Source organism: Phycomyces blakesleeanus (assembly GCF_001638985.1).
Source record: "Phycomyces blakesleeanus NRRL 1555(-) unplaced genomic scaffold PHYBLscaffold_3, whole genome shotgun sequence".
NCBI lineage: Eukaryota > Fungi > Mucoromycota > Mucoromycetes > Mucorales > Phycomycetaceae > Phycomyces > Phycomyces blakesleeanus.
In genome coordinates this window covers 2,483,722-2,504,029 of record NW_017265136.1, presented here as the reverse complement: position 1 = coordinate 2,504,029, position 20,308 = coordinate 2,483,722, and the positions used below count along the sequence as shown (strand labels likewise).

General features: G+C 38.4%; 7 protein-coding genes across 7 annotated transcripts; 1 reads left to right on the top strand and 6 right to left on the bottom strand.

Annotated features, from left to right (window-relative positions):
- Positions 1-861: 861 nt before the first annotated feature.
- On the top strand, positions 862-1,609 carry PHYBLDRAFT_163992 (hypothetical protein; the record flags this gene model as incomplete). The annotated part of the gene is made up of 3 exons (XM_018434915.1): positions 862-961; positions 1,342-1,495; positions 1,537-1,609. The coding sequence occupies 3 exons, from the start codon at positions 862-864 to the stop codon at positions 1,607-1,609; spliced, it is 327 nt and encodes a 108-aa protein (XP_018296935.1).
- Positions 1,610-2,825: 1,216 nt separating this feature from the next.
- Positions 2,826-5,213, bottom strand: PHYBLDRAFT_29595 (chitin synthase). The gene is made up of 5 exons (XM_018439950.1): positions 4,944-5,213; positions 4,634-4,873; positions 4,401-4,521; positions 3,664-4,302; positions 2,826-3,519 (listed from the first exon to the last, which is right to left on the bottom strand). Exons 1-5 carry the CDS (start codon positions 5,151-5,153, stop codon positions 3,161-3,163), a joined length of 1,569 nt encoding a protein of 522 aa, XP_018296934.1. The 5' UTR covers positions 5,154-5,213; the 3' UTR covers positions 2,826-3,160.
- Positions 5,214-7,433: 2,220 nt separating this feature from the next.
- On the bottom strand, positions 7,434-10,616 carry PHYBLDRAFT_76988 (hypothetical protein). The gene is made up of 14 exons (XM_018443214.1): positions 10,449-10,616; positions 10,298-10,360; positions 10,123-10,189; positions 9,949-10,049; positions 9,652-9,882; positions 9,445-9,567; positions 9,243-9,310; positions 8,940-9,165; positions 8,677-8,876; positions 8,453-8,608; positions 8,121-8,251; positions 7,907-8,037; positions 7,704-7,833; positions 7,434-7,608 (listed from the first exon to the last, which is right to left on the bottom strand). Exons 1-14 carry the CDS (start codon positions 10,590-10,592, stop codon positions 7,595-7,597), a joined length of 1,785 nt encoding a protein of 594 aa, XP_018296933.1. The 5' UTR covers positions 10,593-10,616; the 3' UTR covers positions 7,434-7,594.
- Positions 10,617-13,653: 3,037 nt separating this feature from the next.
- Positions 13,654-14,639, bottom strand: PHYBLDRAFT_122213 (hypothetical protein; the record flags this gene model as incomplete). Its single annotated transcript, XM_018428857.1, has 3 exons — positions 14,419-14,639; positions 14,263-14,350; positions 13,654-14,189 (listed from the first exon to the last, which is right to left on the bottom strand). Coding segments are annotated over exons 1-3 (678 nt in total), but the record flags the coding sequence as incomplete, so codon positions are not given.
- Positions 14,640-15,418: 779 nt separating this feature from the next.
- Positions 15,419-16,184, bottom strand: PHYBLDRAFT_93028 (hypothetical protein; the record flags this gene model as incomplete). The annotated part of the gene is made up of 3 exons (XM_018443813.1): positions 15,419-15,478; positions 15,539-15,637; positions 15,690-16,184. Coding segments are annotated over 3 exons (654 nt in total), but the record flags the coding sequence as incomplete, so codon positions are not given.
- An 803-nt stretch (positions 16,185-16,987) lies between these two features.
- Positions 16,988-18,660, bottom strand: PHYBLDRAFT_130970 (hypothetical protein; the record flags this gene model as incomplete). Its single annotated transcript, XM_018429394.1, has 6 exons — positions 18,281-18,660; positions 18,137-18,220; positions 17,791-17,987; positions 17,673-17,733; positions 17,421-17,603; positions 16,988-17,324 (listed from the first exon to the last, which is right to left on the bottom strand). The coding sequence occupies exons 1-6, from the start codon at positions 18,616-18,618 to the stop codon at positions 16,988-16,990; spliced, it is 1,200 nt and encodes a 399-aa protein (XP_018296930.1). The 5' UTR covers positions 18,619-18,660.
- A 137-nt stretch (positions 18,661-18,797) lies between these two features.
- On the bottom strand, positions 18,798-20,217 carry PHYBLDRAFT_140947 (hypothetical protein; the record flags this gene model as incomplete). Its single annotated transcript, XM_018430490.1, has 6 exons — positions 18,798-18,939; positions 19,034-19,109; positions 19,173-19,408; positions 19,503-19,722; positions 19,796-19,897; positions 19,971-20,217. 6 exons carry the CDS (start codon positions 20,215-20,217, stop codon positions 18,798-18,800), a joined length of 1,023 nt encoding a protein of 340 aa, XP_018296929.1.
- Positions 20,218-20,308: the final 91 nt, after the last annotated feature.

The window sequence follows — 20,308 nt, the reverse complement described above, 5'->3', positions numbered from 1 at the left end:
TCCTTCTCCATAATTTTCAACGGTGGTTTTGCTATAAATATGACGAGGATATACTATAGAAACAGACAGCAGGAACAGCTATTAGCTTTATGTACATATATGTGGGTGTATAGTATTTCACCAACTGTTGAGTGAAAAAATAATAATCAAGGTTTTCTTCTACTAAGAAAGAAAAGGCATTGATTTACAGTTGTATGAAAGCGTTCTTGGGTTATATATTGCATTTGGGCTAGAAATTAATTGTGTTATATAGTGAACATACATTTGGTTACGTTTGCCATCATACCCTGCAATAAGTAATTTCTTATAAATAAATATATATCATATTGAGGTAGATCTTGGCCATAAAGCATCCTGTCCTTTCTATAGTGTAGTTGATATTTACAATATCTATGAATTTTTGGAATTTTTGTATAATTATTTTTAAAATAAATAAATAAAGGTCACTTTGGCCACTTTATTCTTGCGAGACTAATAAAAGTTGTGATTTGATTTGATCTAATTTGATCTGATCTGATCTGGTTTACTTTTATTCATATTTTCTATGGTTCTTTCAACACTAAAAGCTTGACAGTTACTAAATATCATTGAATGTGTATATCTGTAAAAATGTAATTTGTAAGCATTTCAGATTATTTGACAGCACAAAAAAATAAAATATAAACGCGAATATGTAATGTTTTATTAGGCATAACATAGCATGCTGTATTTCTACCATTGTATTTAGAATACATTATTTAGATATCTGGCTTGTTGAAACGGCCTGTGTTATATACATTTTAAGCTTTAGTTTTGAATATCAATTGCTATACTGTTTTCAAATTTTTTTTCAAAAATATTCAATTGTTATTTCTAGATCTTATGTATTTTAGTATGAGGATATATATATTTCAGCTTGATATGCTAGATCACAGTATTCTCTCAGAGGAATTGCGATGCCAAACAACCGCACTAAATTACTGTAAGTACTTAGTCCAAGCAACATTTTTTCTCGTCTCCATACAAAACTACTTCTTTGTCTACCCTTTTCTTTTTCTTTTTTCAAAAACAGGAAAAATAGTTGCATTAAAAATCAGGTAATTTATGAAAGCACTATTATAGTCTTGGTATTCACATGTTTAGATGGCCTATAACAACATAATAGCGTAATATTTCTGTGAAAGAAAATCATTGCTGTAGGATATTCCATATCAGATATGATGATAATAATGTTTCTTAAGAAAGTGTATTATTTAAATTTCATCATCATAGCTACGTTTGGGAGCCATTTGTCATACACACAAATAACAAGAGAAATGTAGAAACAAGTCTTCTGACTTTCATTTATTTACTGGCTTAAAGACCATGGGAACTTTTTGTATAAGCATTTGCAGAAATCAAGCTGTGGTATCACTGAAGCAAGTATGCAAAACAAAAAGTCTAGAGATGATGAAATCAATGAGGCTCATTATGATAAAGAATTCCCTGTAACCAATAAAGAACGTTTATTTAATTTGTACAAAAAAAAGGCAAAAATATGTATATTATTAATGGTAGTCTCAATTTAAGTTTTACTAAAAGCCTAACACCACACTTTGTGGTTGAAGTAGTATCAGAAGAACCCTACTGAATGAGTGAAGATAAGAGTCTGGAAGCGACTGAGTGTTTTGTTAAAAGGACTGTTAAGCTTTAAAGATCTATTAAATGGTACCTGATAAACTAGAAATATGAAAAATCTATCTTTGGTATTTGAGGAAATAATAGACAAAGAAAAATTGTCTTGTGGTTTATAGGCAATTGTGCTGCAATTAACAAGGAAAAAATAAATCAGACTCTTATATAAAAGCCGAGTGTATTTTAGTTTAGTTTTATAAAGAAAATCGTGCAACAGTAAAGGTCTATAAGCCCAAACTAAAGAACAAGGTACCACAATTTGTGTCATTGTAGTTCTGTGAATATTCTATAGGTATTTTTGTATTGCTTATGTAAATTTAAAAACTACTTTAACTTCACATATTTAGTAATCATCTCAATAGTGCAATAGACCATCAAAGCCCGTTTTCTTCTTAAAATCGAATGCAAAATGCTGTGAATGATATTTGTATAATGTCATATTTTATCTGATATCAACTAGGGAAATTAACGGCTTTTCCCCTATGAGACACGCATATATTTATATATTTGTATCTCGGTAAATCTGTAGAGCCATTGATATATTAGGTTAAAACGATGGAGTAAAAACCACCCAAACAAAAAACTAAAAGCATAAACCAGGTGCTTATTAAATTTTAGACAACGATAGGGATCAGTTGAATAAAAGGTTTTGATCAGAGGGGGGTGTACGTGCGCAGTTTTATGAGATAATAAACATAATCTTAGTTAAATAACATGGGTTGTAATTATCTAATATCGCTTTGTTGTTGTTGTTTTTTTAAGTACTAGCGTTGATACTCATTTTAAAACCAATTGTTTTCAGACTTTTCTTTATGCACATTCATTTATATATCAGAAGAGTGGAACACATTATTCTCAGCACCAAAACCTTTTTGTCCTTTTTGTACAAAGAGTTGAAAAATATACTCTAATTATGCATACTATGATGTATATTTTAGGAATATTTATAATATAAACATTCAACACAGAAAACATTTGCTTTTGGCTTTGTTTACGGTTGAAGTATTTTATATATTTCAAATATTAGGCTACTTAAAACAGCCTTGGGCCAAATGCACAAAGTTTTCACGCAACTTGTATGCAACTGCGCACTTGAAAGACAGAAAGAAAGACAGAAAGAAAGGGGAAGTTGGGGTTGTTTTTTTTTCTGTATGCTAGCGAGGATTTTTTTTATATATTTTATTTAGAGCGAAATGCTGTTTTTTTTTATTTCTTTATTTATTATTATTGCAGTGTAAAAAATAAAACTTATACCTTGTGATATTTTTCGTTGTTATTTATACAATTGATATAAAGAACAACCATGGAAAGTGTATTAAAGGAAGGCATGACTGTATGTATATGTAAGTTTGAATAGGAAATTGGAAGGATATAGTGTGCGTGTGCGTGTGCGTGTGCGTGTGTAGGTGTAGTGGTAGGTTTAGGTTTAGGTGTAGTTTTAGGTGAATGTGTTTGCGTATATATATGTGTATGTGTGTGTGTGTGTATAATATATGTAGCTATTTTTTTAGGAAAGGTTGACGGAAGGTGAAGAACCGTACATCTTGCGATCATTGAAGATTGTACCAAAGCCAGGAGTGACTGGTGTTACGGTATTTTTTCCGTCAAATGCTGCAGGTGGATCATGAGGAGTTTTCAAGGCGAATTTGTTTTTGTTGACTCGCTGGCCGGTACGCTCTGATTCCCAGTCCTCCCACTTCTTCATGACAAGTCGTGCAGAGTCGAATTTGCCTTCAGCATCACCATGACCCTTGTCCTTCTTCTCGCCAGCAATCACACGTGTAGCACCCCAAGAGAAGTCATCGAAATGCCAGAAGGAATAGACAGGAAGAACAAAATTCCAAATGGGAAGTGCACAAATGTATACTAAAGAAAGAAAAAATATGGATGAGTAAGACGATGTATTATGCGGCTATATAGCAAATGATGCATGTAATTGCGCCATAACATATATATATATATATATATATATATATCTATGTATGTAAATGTGGTTTCAATTAGACTTACCACACATCCAGACAACGTAAATAAACTTAAACGTAGTAATGGCAATCAAAACAGCCGGCATCCCGAGAATAGCTAGCAACAGAGCAAGAGATTGCCATTGAGGGTTCGAGGAGATCGAGGTGTTGATGATCAGGTAGATCGTCATGCAGATCGCAGCAGGCAAGACAAGAGTACCGATAAGATCGATAAAGATAGAGAACTGCATTGAGAGGCATGCAATACCGCACAGATCTGACACCAATACCAGTTCCATGAGGTTGTGAACAGTCGAGTTAATCCAACGACGTCGCTGAGATAGCAAAACCTTGAATTCGTCTGGGACAACAGTTTTGCATCTAGCCTGAGGAACAAACATCATCTGGCGTTTGGGGAAAGTGCGCAACATAAGCGTAGTCAAGAAACGATCTTCACCAAGAAGTAACAAATTTTTCTCGTGGAGGGTGGTAACCACATTCTGGTTGTATTCGAGAATGATATCAGGGTTGGCAAGAATAGGCACCCATGCGCCATTCTTTGGACTCTTGATACGGTACATACTGAAGCAACCTGGCAGACAGGTTACAATACCAAACAAAGATTCGAAAGCCTTGGCGTAATGATGTGAAATGTAGTATTCGAAAACTTGAATAGCAGTGACCCCTAAAATAATAGTAATAATAATAATACGATAATGAGTTATGAGAAATTATATATTACATTCTTTAAATTATTATTACTATCATCATCATTTAACTTACAAGAAGCTCGTTTGTTCGCAATTCTGGTTTCACCACAAAGTCCCATAATTGTAATGTCGTTGGCCATGGCAGCAACCATATATGTCAAGGCATCTGGCAAGACCTTTGTGTCAGCGTCAACCTATTAAAATTTGGAGTTAGTTTGTTTTTATTTTCCTTGTGATAAACAGAAAAAGTTGGTTTGACACTAAAATATAAGAAATTTAATGAGTCTTTTTTATTATTTTGCTTACCATGAGAACCAATTCAAACTTGTCTGGGGTGACTCCCTTCATTAACCAAGTCATTTTCCAGAAAAGCTCATAGTCGAGTTCGGATAGTCGATCGTTAAACATGACACGTTGGAAGTAACTCATCAAAATCAATTGAGAATCACGCTTGCCACGGTTACCGGCTTTGGGGGTATCCTTTTCTTCCTCAGTTCCGCACTTGATGATGGCAATACAAGGAACATTTTTGTAATGACCAGCATACTATTGAAATAAATGCATGTTTTAGCTATCTACAACACCAACAGCAAAGAAAATTAAACAATTTACTTACAACTTTAGCCATGTTAAGTTGCTTTTCACCATCAGCAATAGCGAGATAAGAGGATGGTTTAGGGTTCGCCATGGTGGGATCAAGATCCATCATTCCAGTGACAATTTCAGGAGTTGAGCGGGTCTCACCCTCACCGGTAATCATACCATCTGCAATAACAAAGAAAATTTTGTGTTTCTTTGAATATGTCGTTTCGGCCAGACTGTCCATGGTACAACGCAGGCCTTCTTCTCCTTCAGAGTAACATGTTACCAGGAGTACTGTGTACAGTTCAGTGTTGACGATATCGGAGCGCGCACCACCAAGTTCGATAGCCGAGCTCTGCTCGCTCAAAGGGGTGCCATTGCCATTACCGCGCGAAGAGGATGAGCCAAGGGATGTAGCGGAGTTACGGGAGATGTTCATAGGTCCATAGTTGTTGTAAGGACCTGGTATATGGTTGGCAGGGTCGTCATTGCCACCTTTGATAGAACGCCAGGCGAGCCAATTGGACCGACCGCCTGGTTTGACAAGTCGGCTGGCAATAAACCATTGGAAAAGCAGGGCCATGGAATAGCGAATGACAATCATGGCAATAATTACCACCAGCATAATGTTCATAATGATTTTATCTGCAATACATCCACCGGTTTCTGTTTCCATGACACCGATAGCATATCGAGCAACCAAACAGTTGCGAGCTTCCTTGCCTGCTGCACTATACATCAAAGCGTAGGACGCGTCGTTTCCAAGACTATTACGAAGAGTACTATCGACAGCTGCACCATAAGGACTAGTAGTCGTTTTGAGATAAGAAGTCAAATTGAGGACTTTTTTAAAAAAATAAATAAAATAAAATAAAATAAGCAAATTTTAATATTAATATTGTCAGCGAAAAAAAAATGCATGTATTCGTTAGTCTATCAGTCAATTTAAAATATTTCAAAGAGGGTTGGGGGCTTACCAGAGCTACCAACTACGACCATACTGGTGTCACCCAGTCGATCGACGCCATTGGGCCTAAGATCAGCCCAATCAAAACCGAGTGATACAGAAGAGGAAGAATATTTCTGTAAGTCTTTGAGTGATAAACAGCTATTATCTGGGAGAGAAAGAGAACCACCTGCCAAAGAAGAAATTGTTTTTTTTATATATTAGAAAAAAAATGAAAGGGGGTGTAATTCCAATAAAGTTATGTATTTATTGACTCTTACCATAGGGACTGTCAACACGACAGTTTCCAAGAGTGAGTTTGGTGCTCTTGTCAAAAGAAGTACAGGCCCCGGTGGTGTCACCGTCAAATATCGCACCAATTTCCATGTTCTCATAGTCATTACTCAGTGTGATATTTTTTGTTTCAAAGAAGCCCTTTGCGACGTCAAGCGAATAAACTTGGCCAAATACGCGGACACCGGTGTGATATATTGGGACACGAACGCCGTTTAATGAACTTGAATAAGGGTAGTCTTCGTGTGATTCTGGACAGAGAGTGACGTTGAGACCGTATGTAATGTAGGCAAGAGCACCACACAAAAGGATGATGATGTAAACCAAGGTAAGCTTTTATTTAGAGAAGTGAATATATATATATATATATAAAATATTAGATTAAAATAATACCATAACAAGACGTTGTTTTTAAATAAGTATATATATATATATATATGTGTGTGTGTGTGTGTGTGTGATTTTGGGCTTACCTTTTCTCGCCAGGCTTGTTGCATCATAGAATTCGGTTTTCTGAAAACAACACGGATAAACCAGCTGGGGATACAACAAGTGGCTAGGAAAGCCATCCAAGCCCACCAGTTGGTCAATACTTTTGGCTGTTCTTCTGGGACCTTTGGTTGGTTTTGCTCCAATAGTTGTTGTTGCTGCAACTGCTGCTGTTGCATTTGCTGCTGCTGCATTTGCTGTTGCTGCAACTGTTGCTGCAGACGGTTAGACATAGGTTGTGACGATACGCGCGGACGAGCCGGGTAGCGCTGCATGGGATTCTGCTGCTGATTAGGATGCATTTGTGGTCGCTGATTTGGGTGTTGTTGGTAATACATTTGCTGTTGCTGCTGTTGTCTTTGTTGGGATGGAGATCGGATCATGTTCTGCCGTGGGCGTTGTCGTTCTGGGCGAGAGAGGGAACGGGATCGATTCATTCCGCCGGAGTTGGGAGGAGGACCACCAGGACCTCTCTGGTAGGAGGGACCTTGGGGATGAGATGGATCGTATTGGTTTGGTGGAGGACGCATAGGTCTGGAGGTAGACATACGTCCGGGAGGGCCCATCATAGGGCGCTGTTGGGGTTGGAAGCTTTCTCGTGGAGGACGGCTGTCTCGGGGTTGGTGATGTGGAGGCCGGTGATGTGGGGGTGGGCGTGGACGAGCATCGGGGTAAGCCGACATAGGTCTCTGAGGCCCACCTCCAGGTATCTGTTGCTGCTGACGACTATAACGAGGATCGACTGGTCTTCCTCCAGGAGGATGACCGGGTCGATTCTGAGCAGACATGAAATATGTGAGAAAGTGGAAAGAGAGGAAGAAATGTATTAACAAAATTTTAAGTCGCTATTTTCTTGATTAACAATTTAGACGGCCCCTGGAAATATATTTGCCACCAGTGGTGTATGTGTAACGATTTATTTATACACTTTTGTGTTCTTTTTGGTGATTTAGAATCTAAATAAGATGGGCTTAACCATATACGTATGTGAGCATATTTGTATTTATGAATACACACAAATTTAAATCAATAAATATAGATATCATGTCTCCAAAAATAACTTACATTGCATCGGGCAGATCAAGTGAGCCGTGTCTTCCACAATGGCTTCGTGCAGCCGGTGCCGGAATCGATAGCGCACCTTAAGCTGTTTGTGCTCACCCAAACAAGGATCGTAGAAACCCAAAATACTTGTCTATTAACCAGCAATACATTTTGTTAATTACTTTTTTTCCCTTCAAATCAGTTGCTAGGCTTCTAGCCTTTACCTTGGAATGACCCCCAGGGATCGTCAACCGAGACTCATTTACGAGTGTCTGCACTACCAATGTTACGTCCACCTTCTCATCTTCATCCTGTCCATTCAAATTTCCATAAACAGCCTCTTCAATCACCAGTCCTATAATAATAGCAGCAATAATATATTAATATACAATTTATCATTATGATTCATAAACTAGCTTCTTTCTTCTTTTTGTTTACCATCTTCCTTCTTTTCTTCCTGGTTACGCTTCCGTTGCCCAATGTCAGCCATAAGTAGCTGGGCGTCAAGGGCTTCTTGCTTGCGTGTGGCGAGATATTCCTGATGTTCTTCACGCAGGGCCGCGATCTTCCTGAAAATACAAATCTAATGTCAGCACAACCATCTGAATCGACCAGACTCTTTTGGATCAGATCAGACCCGGCTCAAAGTCCGATCAAAGAACCCTTAATGAATGAGCAGATAGCCAAAATAGTCTGCCGGATTTCTGTTTCTTTCTTTCTTTTTTTTTTAACTTTTTTTTTAGAGATTATCAATTTCTTGGTATACTTGCTCTTTTATCCGCAATTTACGTCTAGGTGTCAGCACATAACGATCAAGGGCCAATGCAACTGAAGAAGGCACAATTAATGCACCCAAAGCAACCCTCAAATCAAGGCCTTGAGACAATATGATAGGCACCGAAAACTTTTGTCCAAGACGTGAAGCTCTGGTAAAGACAAATTAATAAGTAAATATATATATATATATATATATATGCAGATAATTTTATCTTACCGGAATTTGATCATCACACCCGATGCCAAGCCGCACTCTAGTACCATTCCAAAACGGATATGTTCAGATACCTTGTGGTCACTGCCGATACTAACTGCAATTCCGGCAGAAGAAGACAATGATGATGACAGACGCAGAACCATATGGTTGGGTAGCTTGTGAGTATAGTCACCCGCCAAATGCGACGCTTGAATTCCCGTCTAAGATTAATTTCAGCCGTTATTAAGTATATGTATAGATGTATAAATGTATACATTACATACCTGGAGTTCAACGCTATAGCTACCCTGCTTGTGTGCTGACGCAAGTCCAAGCGAAACAGACGATTTATCTGATGCACGCGAAGAATCCCCCCAGGATCCAAGGGCCCATTCGCCTGTTCTGTAAGTGATATATCCTGTTGTGGATTTAAACAGACGTCGGCCGGCAGTCACGGAGGTGACCGGAGGACCAGACAGGGTACGCGATACAAAGGTCGCATTGACAAAACTTTGTTACCCAGACATTCCTGTTATTTATACGTACATTGGGGTCCATTTAATTATTGCCATATTCGATATATTTACCTGTCCGCAGAAACGTTGTAATTCGTCTTGAGTGTGAATATTCTTGGATGGAGTATCGTTGCACTAAACTATTCAGAAAGAAAGAATTGTTGGCACGTACAAGCACACAAACGTATACAGTTAAAGATTATTTCATTGTCAATATCAGCACCAAAACAAAAAGCCAAAATCAAAACCAAAACCAAAACCAAAACAAACTTACTTCACCCCATAACTTTGGCGATACTGTATGGCGAATCGTTCCTACCAAGTTACCTCCTCCCATACCTCCCTGTGTGACCATCGAACCTCCAATAATGGCTTGAGTCTGTGGTCCAATCTGGGTCTACAAGAATCACACATTCCAGTGTTAGGTCACACTAAACACAAACTTGCGACAGTCCAAATAATGCGAGCAAAATAAGCTTACCTCAAACGAGTGTCGCATAAACAACTGTTCGACTCTTCCGCGTGTCAGAAACTCCAATGGGTGCTTCTTGCGTACTTGAGTAGGCTGTCCAAAGGTAAACACTGGAGGATCATAAGGATCCAGGATCTGGGTCGCATCCAGTCTCAGGGTAAAGTCATTGTGTGCTCTCACTAGACTCTCCAATTCCTTTTCTCTTCTCAAACGTTCTTTCTTTTCAAATTCGGCCATCATCTACATACATAACGACATAAGTTCTCTTTGTTCAATTGCATTCAATATCAAATTTCTTATGCTTACCTCATCTGTTGACTTGAACTTGGGTCCAACCTCCCACTTGGCGGTCAGGCCAGCCTCACCATAAGTATCATAAATCGCACGCTTTTGAGCATCAGTCAAGACTATTATTTGCATTAAATAATATAAAGAACTCTTGTTAGTTCAGATCACAAATATATCCCAAATTTGCATTACCTTCATAAGCTCTTTGGATTACTTGGAACCGGGATTCAGCAATCTTCTTGGTCTCATCTGTGTTATGCTTCATAATGAATATTTAACAATTAGTTTAGATATAGTATATATATATATATAATGTCTATTCATTTTCGGCCTTTATCTTTTATTTTTATTTCTTTCTTTGGTTTACCTTATCGGGGTGGAAGAACCGACAGAGCTTCTTATAGGCATCCTTTATATCATCTTCGCTAGCCTAAGATTCATATTATATTATTAGTATCTTTAGAATGCTGCCGTTCTCAACACCAAGATTCATTATAATTATTTATACTTCAACGTACACTTCTTGAAATGTTCAAAATTCCGTAATAGTCTGCACCCTTAGGTGTAAGCTCTTCTTCTAGTCTAGCGATCTCATCATCGGCCAAGTTTTCGTCGGCTGGGACGTTATCATTTCCATTGCTTGTATACTCGTAAGGATCCATAATCAAGTTGCAATGATGAGCATGGGTCGGAGGCAGATAGTGTATATAAGCCACACCTGACGCGACCACTCACTCTCTCTCTCTCTCTCTCTCTCTCGCTCTGTCCCTTCCCCGCTTCTTTAATTATCCTTTACCCCTCCCCTGTTAATGCACAAGATAACCCGTCCATAAATGTATACAAGCATATGAGGAATGTTTAAACTTATCATATATCCTTTATAATATAATTAAGCTTGATATACCAGATTTACCACAGCTATATGTGTATTTATCGTTATTCCTACCATCAGATTATGTAATTAACTTTTGCGTGAATATATATGAATTAAATAAAGAAGGGGAAAAAAACGTATTCATGCACAATTTGTTTATTTTTATTTTTTTTTAAACAAAATACCTTGAAATATTAACTATTATTACTATTATCATTATTGTTATGTATTAATGAGATCTTAAGTGTGTAAGGAAATTTATTCTTATTAAACATTTATACATTAGTAGAAGCAGTGCTTCCAGGCACCGGTTGAACACTATACGTGAGAGGGATATCACCATTTGACTTTAAGATGTGCTGTTTAATTGTGGCTAGTGTCATCGTAGGTCCCAATACTGTTTCGCCACACGCCAATACAATGGAATGGGTCTCAACATTGACATTCAATTTTTCGGCAATATACTGAGCCAGCTTGCGCACTCTTAATACACGGTTTGCCAATAATCGATTATTACTTCTAAAAGTAATATTCGTTTGATTAGAGATATACTCACACAAAAAGCATTTCTTCTTCTTCTTCTTCTTCTTCTTCTTTTTCTTTTTCTTTTTTTAATATATATATATATGTATGTATTAATCTTACCCTCCAGGTAGCTCAGCTGTATTGGAATTTTCAAGGGGTTTAAGTACAAAGGTTAATTTGACGGTTTCTCTTGTGGGTGTCTTGTTCTGTAATAATAATGATAATAATAATAAAAAAGTCAAGATCAAATAGACAATTATTATCCTAATTGTCACTTACAAAGAGGAGGAAAGAAAGCAGCCATGATGGAGCTGCCTTGAGCACTGAATCTGCTTCAATCCCTGTAGTTGCGAGAGTACCGCGATACAGATCCATCCCTGTCGATGCTTCTGCGCTTTCTTCTGCTATCACAATCGTAGTTTGACCTGGAAGAGATAGAGGCGGATAATCTGCTGACGGAGGTGGAGTGTAGGTTACATTTTCCGGAACAGCAGCTAGAGTTTCTGGTTGAGCTACCCCTCCTTTAGGTCTCTGCTGTTGGCAAATAAGTATAAAGACAATGTTCTGTAATTTGTATTACCTCTTCTTTCTTTGAATCCTCTGTGCTAGTTTTTGGTGTGGCTGTAGTTGTAGCTGTGCTTGTGGTTGTGTTTGTAGTTGTGGTTGTGGTCGAGGTAGATGACGTTAGTACAGGAGTTGTTTCTTTCTTTTCATTATCCTTGTCTTTGTCTTTGTTTTCATCTTCATCTTGTTCGGAGACACCGCCAAGGTGGGTATCTTGCTTGGTATTTTCTTCATGTGTAGGTACTCGTGCAAGCTTGGCCTTTGCGGATAAGCTCTTAAGACGATGCATAAAGTTAGAGTTTGTGGGTGAGGCTGGGCTATGAGACAGTACAACAGGTGCAGGCAATTGAACAGAAGAATCTCGGCGAGCAGGGTGGTGAGATTCTGAGAAATAATCTGATAGTTGATGACCAGTAGTAGATGGTGGAGCAGTGAAAGGTCCATGCAGAGAATTGTCATGGGGCTGCGCATGGAAAGTACTATTAAAGTCTGTCGTGATTGCAGCCAATGGGAGACGCAATGATTCCGCTACGTGTAGTGATTCATGCACTGCATCTGGAACTGTTGAATTTGATGGACTTGCAGTTACGGCTGCGGTTGTGGATGTGTTGGTCGTATTGGTAGCGGTCGCGGTTGAGGTTGAGGTAGTTGTATTAGCTGCTTCCGAAGGAACCAATCCATCTTTTGCTGGTTTTGGATCTTCATTTGCCAAACGTGGCTCACCATCATTCTCCTGGTATCGATTAATACCTTGCTTTTGTTTCTCCAACTCAGCAACAATAAAGTGTTCAAATAATCGCATAAGGACCCATTTTCCAAGGTTAACTATTGCAATTGTAAATTTATTTAGAATATGTATATACATCTTATTCTTAAAAACCATGTGTGTTAACTCACTGCGTTGGTCTTCAGTAATCGTGTAATCGGGGGGCAGCTCAGCTTCATCTGCATACATTTCACAGTCAAAACAAGAAGGTTCGTGTAATTGCACTGTTATAGCCTAAGTTTTGTTACAATTAGTTGCAAATCTAGAAAGCAGGGTATGTTTTTTTTAAAAACAAAAAACAAAAAAAAGAATGAAAGCTTACACCAATCTTAGTATCAACCGAGCACCAAGCAGGAAAACTCTCAACATTATTAATCTCTTGCGCAACACGATCCAGCTTTTGTTTACCAAATCTTTTGATTTGAGTACATTTCACAAGGTCCCATAATGCAACTTCTCCATTAGTATCCTGAGTTAATACATGGCGTCTATTATTAAGCACACAATGTGATGTTATGCCTGGTTTGCCCTTAATGACACTGTTTGGCTCACTTCTGAGGGGTATCACAGAATCGGTTGAGTCCGTGTCATCCTCCTGGATGCTTAGTGGGATAGACATAACAGAACCAGCATAAAGAGTAAGATTATCACCCATCACATAAGGATCGGGCTGGGTAAAGTTCATCTTGGAAGGAATCTTGAAAATCGAGGACTGTAAGATTTCTGGATCGAATTCTGTTCTCTGTCCTTCAAAGCGTGCATCGCGCGAGGGTACAGAGAGCCAACGGTTGACACTTGCGCTTGATGTCGCTGTCCAGATATAAGTATCGTCCAAAGCTACAATCTTAACTACCCCTGAGGACTCTTTAAACAAAGCAATACATTCACTCTCAGATGCATCAGAGAAGCTACCAGCCGAAACCTCTGTTTTCGTTACTAGTCCATCGCGCGAACCAGCGTAAAAGGTCTGTAAGTCTGAACGATTTGAGTAAAGTGACCACACTGAGTCTGAATGGGTTTCATAAGTAGCAAGGCACCTCTGAGCTCTTACAGACCAGAGCTTGATTGTAGAATCAGAAGAGCCCGACAATATCTGTTCACCATCGTCACTGACTAATAATGCTCGGATGTTATCGGTATGTCCAGTTAACTTGCTAATGCGATTTCCGGTACGTGGGTCCCACAACCGAACTACCTTTTCAGGTGAGCCAGTAACAAACAAGCTCCCTGTTGGTGTTGTTGCCATTGCATAGATTGATGATTTCGATTCGTCATGGTGAGCAAGATTATCAGAAGAATTGGTGTGAAGAGAGCGAGGGCCAGTAGAAATAGTCAAGGAAGCTACTCCTCGTTCAAGATCCCACACGTTAATCTTCTTGTCTAACCCGCCACTTGCTACCCATCCCACTTCTGATGCATACACAAGACATTTTGCATAGTCGGAATGAAGTCCAATTGTGTGTGCAGTATTTGGTGTATCGCTATAAGGACGCCAAAGCTTGACAGTTCGATCGGACGATGCAGAAACAACTATTTCCACCAAGAATATTAATACAATTAACTTTGTGTGTGTCTCTCTTTTTTCTTAAAAAAAGTAAGTTACCACTTTCTCCTCCTTGACAAACAACAATGTCATTAACCCAATCGGTGTGCATTTGCGAAAAAACTTTAGACGTCGCCCTTGGTGCAGACTTTACAGAGTAATGACAATAATGTGAACCATTAACAACTTTTTTTTTTCTGGTAGATCCCATTTTACCTCGAGTGTTTCATCAAGTACCCAACCTTTGTCATGACGATCGGTAATTGGCATGTGAAGATCCCAGCCAGCCACAACACCATCTCTGCCAGCTGAATACAGGACACCACTAGAGCCTGGAGGAGTGTGAAGAGCAAGTGAGTTTACACCAAGGCAATGGGCTCTTTCTTCGTCTTTTTGTTGGACTACATAAGACACTTTTCGACGTGTGGATGCTTTCATGGCCATTGCAGAAAGATAAAGAGGCGTACTACCAAGTAAAGTCCTGATGGGGATACAGTATATTTTATATATATATATATATTTTTACTTGAGATTCAGACGATTTCAATTATCTGAGGCTCCTTTAGGTGTCTCAAATAATTCGTGTAATTATATAGATATATTTATATATATATGACGAATTAAATTTAAGCAAGTTTTATTTTAGTTTACTTTCCTATTGCTTTCATATTTTACAATTAGGCCTAGCGAATGTATGAATACCTATATACCGTACCTATAAAGTGCTTAGATCTATTTAGTAAACAGAATTGTCTCTACTCATTAATTCAGAAAGAGGTATAAGGAGGAAGCAGTAAATGGTGATAGATACTATATAAGCTGGGGACGGTAAGAAAATAGCCGAAAAGTTCAAATGAGACGTTAAAAATGTATTAGTCAATTGGCTCAGCACATTTTTTTTTAAAAAAAAGGTAGACGAATTGGTAGTATTATCTGCATATTTTATCTTTAAAGTGCTCTAGACACCATCCTTCTTCTTTTGTAATCTGACATTTCATCAAACAAAGCTTCCTCTTTAACAAACTAAACAAGAGCATAGTACCTATCTCAAAACCAAGCCAATAGATTTGTTAAAATGTATGCTACACAAAGTTAATACGGAAAATAGTTTAATAAAATACAAGGCTAAATTTAAAAGGCACTTTTTTTCTTTAGTTTTGTTGATACGTGAAATATAATTCTTGTCTGTTTTATGTTGAAGTGTACAGACACTTCAAAACCAGAAACTCACGCTAAAACTCATTTCAAGCGACCGTACATCATGCCACCATTTTGGCTTTAGAAGATGATAATATCAGTAAGATAATATGTATGTTATTTTCGCTATTCAACTTACTGGAATATAAAGCATTTCACCTGGAGACAGAACACATTCTGTGTAAACAGCTTCTTTGAACCTGGGGAATCTTTGAAGATCTGGGCAACTTGTATCAACCTTTATTTATATGTTAGCTCAATTACAAGTATCGGTCTTTTGTGTAGTGTACCTGACTTGTGTTTGCCATAATTCCATCATGAGGATAAAGAATCTCGGATTGATCTGGTGCGTAGAGACGAATGTATTTACGCCCAACAACCTGGACAAGGATATTGTGAAATGGGTCATGGTGAAGCGGTGTTATTGTCCCTACAGGCCCAAGCCATGCATTCTGAAGAACATCCAGGGGTGGAGTATATGTGGATGTAGGAGGTGGGCTCACAAAGCAGTAGTCTGGAATAATCAAGTCATTAGAGAGCCGAGGAATCTGATAGAAAAGGTCGTGCTGTGCCAGATATCCTACTTCAGATCCTATCAAGTGCTTCTCAACAAAATCTTCAAAACGCATCATCCTCTGTTGCCACCCAATGTCTACATATGACCTTCCGATCTCCACAGGTACCACTCGGTCTGCCGCAATGGATAACAGATAATCAATACTTGACCAAGGATGATCATTAAATGCTGGCCAATGATCCACCGCGCCCACTTTAAATACAAATGGTCCCTTGTTATTATAAACATGGTCACTGAATCCAGTAAAACTTGGTAAGTTTGGTGGCCTTTCAATAGGGTACTGAATAACAGGGCTTTCTAAAACTCGTTTTTGAGAATATGAAAATTTCTGGCGAGGGTGTTGAGATGAAAGCCATTGTTGTACTTGATCTAGAATGCCATGACCAAGAGCATGACGTCCTTTTCCTGGTGCACCGCTAACCACCATTGCGGTGTCTAGGTCATGAATTAATTTTCTTGCTACCTCGGGATCAGGAGCTGTAGCGGCTGTCAAGTTTAACAGCTGGTGTGCCGTTATTATTAAACTAGATTCCATCAATAGTCTGCGCCAATAGACAGGAACTTGTTTATATGGATAGACCAATAGCATCTCTTGTGCAAGGTCTACCAATGCCTTTGTTTTGTCATCTGTAATGTTTGCATCTTGCACTTTATCCAAAGAATCAATTGAAGATTGAAAGAGATTGTATACTGATTCACCACATTCAAGTAGATCTACAACATATTTAAATTTTTATCCTTTTCTGTCAGTGCAAACCTTGTATATAAAGTTACCTTTCGTGACGTCTTTGTCTTTAAGACACTCTATGACACTTGTATACAGTGGTTTAAGAGACATGAAAGAAAAAACAATAAAGCTAATAATTAAAACTTTTTTGTGATAGAAAAGATACAGATACAAAATGAAAAGAAACGAAATTCTCAATCGACTTATATTTATTTTATACAAGAGTAATGTCTCTTTTAACGATGTGTTTAACCATTATTTCGTATATATTTCTTCTTCTTTTTCTACTTGTGAGACAAACTAAAGGCATCCAGGGAGGTGGTAATAACAGCTACAAGAATTTCCATCGCAATCAACCAAATAACAATCCACTCGAGATGTTCTCCATGCGAACTATTTAAATGGTCCTTCAGCATCTCCAAAAGATCACTAATTACTTCTACGCGCTGATTCAGCAGCTCTACGCGCTGGGAAATCTCGAGATAACTTCGGATGGCGCTGTAAAGAGGCTCAAGGGCAGGTTCAGACCAGAAAATCTCGGGTGTATCGAGAATATTAGACACTAAATTTACGTTGATGCGCATAATGAAAAGTTGGCCAATCTTCTTGGTAATGGCCGTTCTGTTGTAGATAGTATGATTAGGGATCTCTTTTTATTACTCATGTTCATATTTTTACATTTGGTCATTATATGACCTTACATGCGCTTCTGTTTACCTTGACATTTGAATGGTTCCACTTTCAGCCATAACTTGAGGAATGTACTTTGTTTCGTTAATCGTATCATCAATCAGACGCTCAAAGAGCGTCATTTTGACACTTTGGGCAATCGCGTGGGCGATAGTAAGCTTGACCAGATAGTTGGAAGGATGGCGAAGAGTAATAATGTCATTATAGATGCTACAATTACCATGACGTTAGTCATTTCATTGTATTACAAATTTTGCTACTTCTAAAACCACTCTTTACCGTGGCTGATAATATTCGTTGTAATGATAATTAAACGCTTCAGTTTCTACATCGTCACTTTCTAAATCCATTAAAGTCAGCATCAAAGAAGTTCTCTAGAGTATCATTTTTAATTTACCCAACTTTTCATCTTCAAAGGGTTCCAACTCCTTCAATACTCTTTGCTCTTCTTGTAATGTCATTCCCCAAAAAACCACTACGCCGTAATCGAATAGGAACATTTCGGGAAGGCCATGCGCTGCAGAAGTTACATCATTCGGAGCGTTTTCTTTGGGAGGCGAAATAGGGAATTTTAAGGCATAGGGCGTATACACACTAATGGAACCTTGGCCATCAGTCCTTTCCCTCCCCCGCCACAAAGTATGCAGCAAGCAAAACTTGCATAGTGCAATATCCCACAACTGCATACATTGTCCTCCACTCTCACATATATTCTTTTTTTTTTGTTGTTGTTATCGGCTTACCATTCATCAAAACGTTTCGGGGCGGCTCCATTTAAGCGCTTTTTGGTTTGGAGATACTTTGTCAACTCGTCCATACGATAGGCTCTAGATAGGAATATAGAAACATCAGCTTGTAAATCACCATAGCAATTTCTTTATTCTTACGATGCAGTGCAGTAGGCTGTGACGCGAGAGAGTTCATCACGATTAATCTTGCTAAGACGTTCAGCTTCAATTCGTGCTGACCCATGGGGGATTTGTGCAAGCTGTGTATATACATCGGCATCAATGTCGTCTGGCATCAGCACTTGGTCGTCGTCATCCGGAAACAATTTCAATTTTTGTGATATTTTCGTTGTACGATTAGGTTGCTTAGGTTTGGCACGCACAGCACCCGGCGTAGTGGGTGTTGTACCATTGTAGGCCTGTACACCTGTCTCTTGTAAGAGAGGTGTGGTATCAGACAGCAAAGGATATTGTCGGCGGGAATCTCGTTTGGACATTTACAAAAAAAGTTATTTTCTTTTTCCTGTTTCTTTTTTCTTTTTATTAAAGAGCCGGGTCATTAAAAAGCGATTTGAGTTCATCCAAGAAATCAAGCAGAAATGTGACAGCTAAAAATTGTTGCATAGGCCACGTGCCTACTATCTTTCCTTCTTTCTTTCTTTTTTTTTTCTCAATGTTAATCTTCTCTCCATGCAACATGCACCTCATCTGTTCTGAATCTTTGAGTGCATGTGCTTTCCTCAAGAGGTGTAGTATATCCGGATTTGAAAGAAAGCAATCCAGCATGAGCAATCATGATACCATTGTCAATACAAAACCTATTTAAACAATAATTAAGCACTCATAACTAATAATAAAACCTAAAAGGAAAAAAAAGAAAAAACAACTCCTAATTGAGCTTTCATTATTTACCGCTCATCTGTCGCACACACTGTACTTCCACGTTCGACAGCCATTTGTTCCATCATTTCCTGAAGTCGAACGTTGCCTAACGTGAAAAGACTCTTATTAATCTAGTCATGTATATTACAATGCTTAATCATCAACTTACATCCAACACCACCAACAAGCAAAACTTCGGTTGATTCCACATGTGCCATTGCACGTTCTGTAATCTCAACCAGCATTGCAAATAGAGTTTCCTGTAGAGAAAAACAAAGGTCTTCGGGAGTTACAAGGCCTTTGGGAAGTTGATCGCTTGCGATTTGTTCAATGTGCGACAGGATTCCCGAGAATGACACATCCATTCCTTTGACAGAGTAAGGTAATGGGATAAAATTCTTTCCACTTGTAAACTGAAATTTGAGCACTGGTACATACAAATACGCATATACGTATATATACATATGTGTGTACGTGTAATTATAAATAAAAACCTTACCGTTTCGCATATTGTTCGATGTTGTAACCTGGGCTGGGATCATTTGACAGATTAAGAATTCGTGCAAACCGATCCAAGCAATTTCCAATAGCAATATCCAATGTCTCGCCAAAAATTCTGTAACGTTGTTGGGAGTAAGCAATTACTTGAGTGTTTCCACCGCTGACATAAAGAACTACTGGGTTGATGGCACCTGTAACTTCACGACCCATCTCGATATCTGTTGATAATATTTGATCAGATTATGAAAATGACAGGAAATTTAAATGAAAGAAAAGAAAAAGGTTTATTACGGCCAACACAGTGATTGACACCAACAAGTGGTTTATTCCACATCAGAGATAAAGTGCGTGCAACAACGGCTACTGATGTTAATGGCGCACCCATTCCAGGACCTATATATATATTAAAAAAATTGGTATTTCACAAACGGAATGATACAAAAATAAAAAGAGACAAAAGATCTACCCTTTGTGAAACAGATAACATCGATATCTTTGGGTGTCATTTTAGCATCTTCGAGTGCTTTTTTAAGGACTTGCAAAATGCAATCCCTGTGATGCTGTGCGGTGTCGCGAGGAAGGAATCCTTGGCCAGGAGGTGTAATGTATGTATCTCTGACATTAGCTAATATTTCAACCTTGCCATTTTCGTGCCGAATAATTCCTACTCCAAGCTTGTTTGCGGAGCCTTCAAAACCAATTGCAACAACCATTATAGATTGAGTGATGGATCAGGTTTAGTAAGAAAGAAATGGCATTGAAAAAAAAAACCCTGTACTGGACTTTCAAAGGATATCCAGCAAA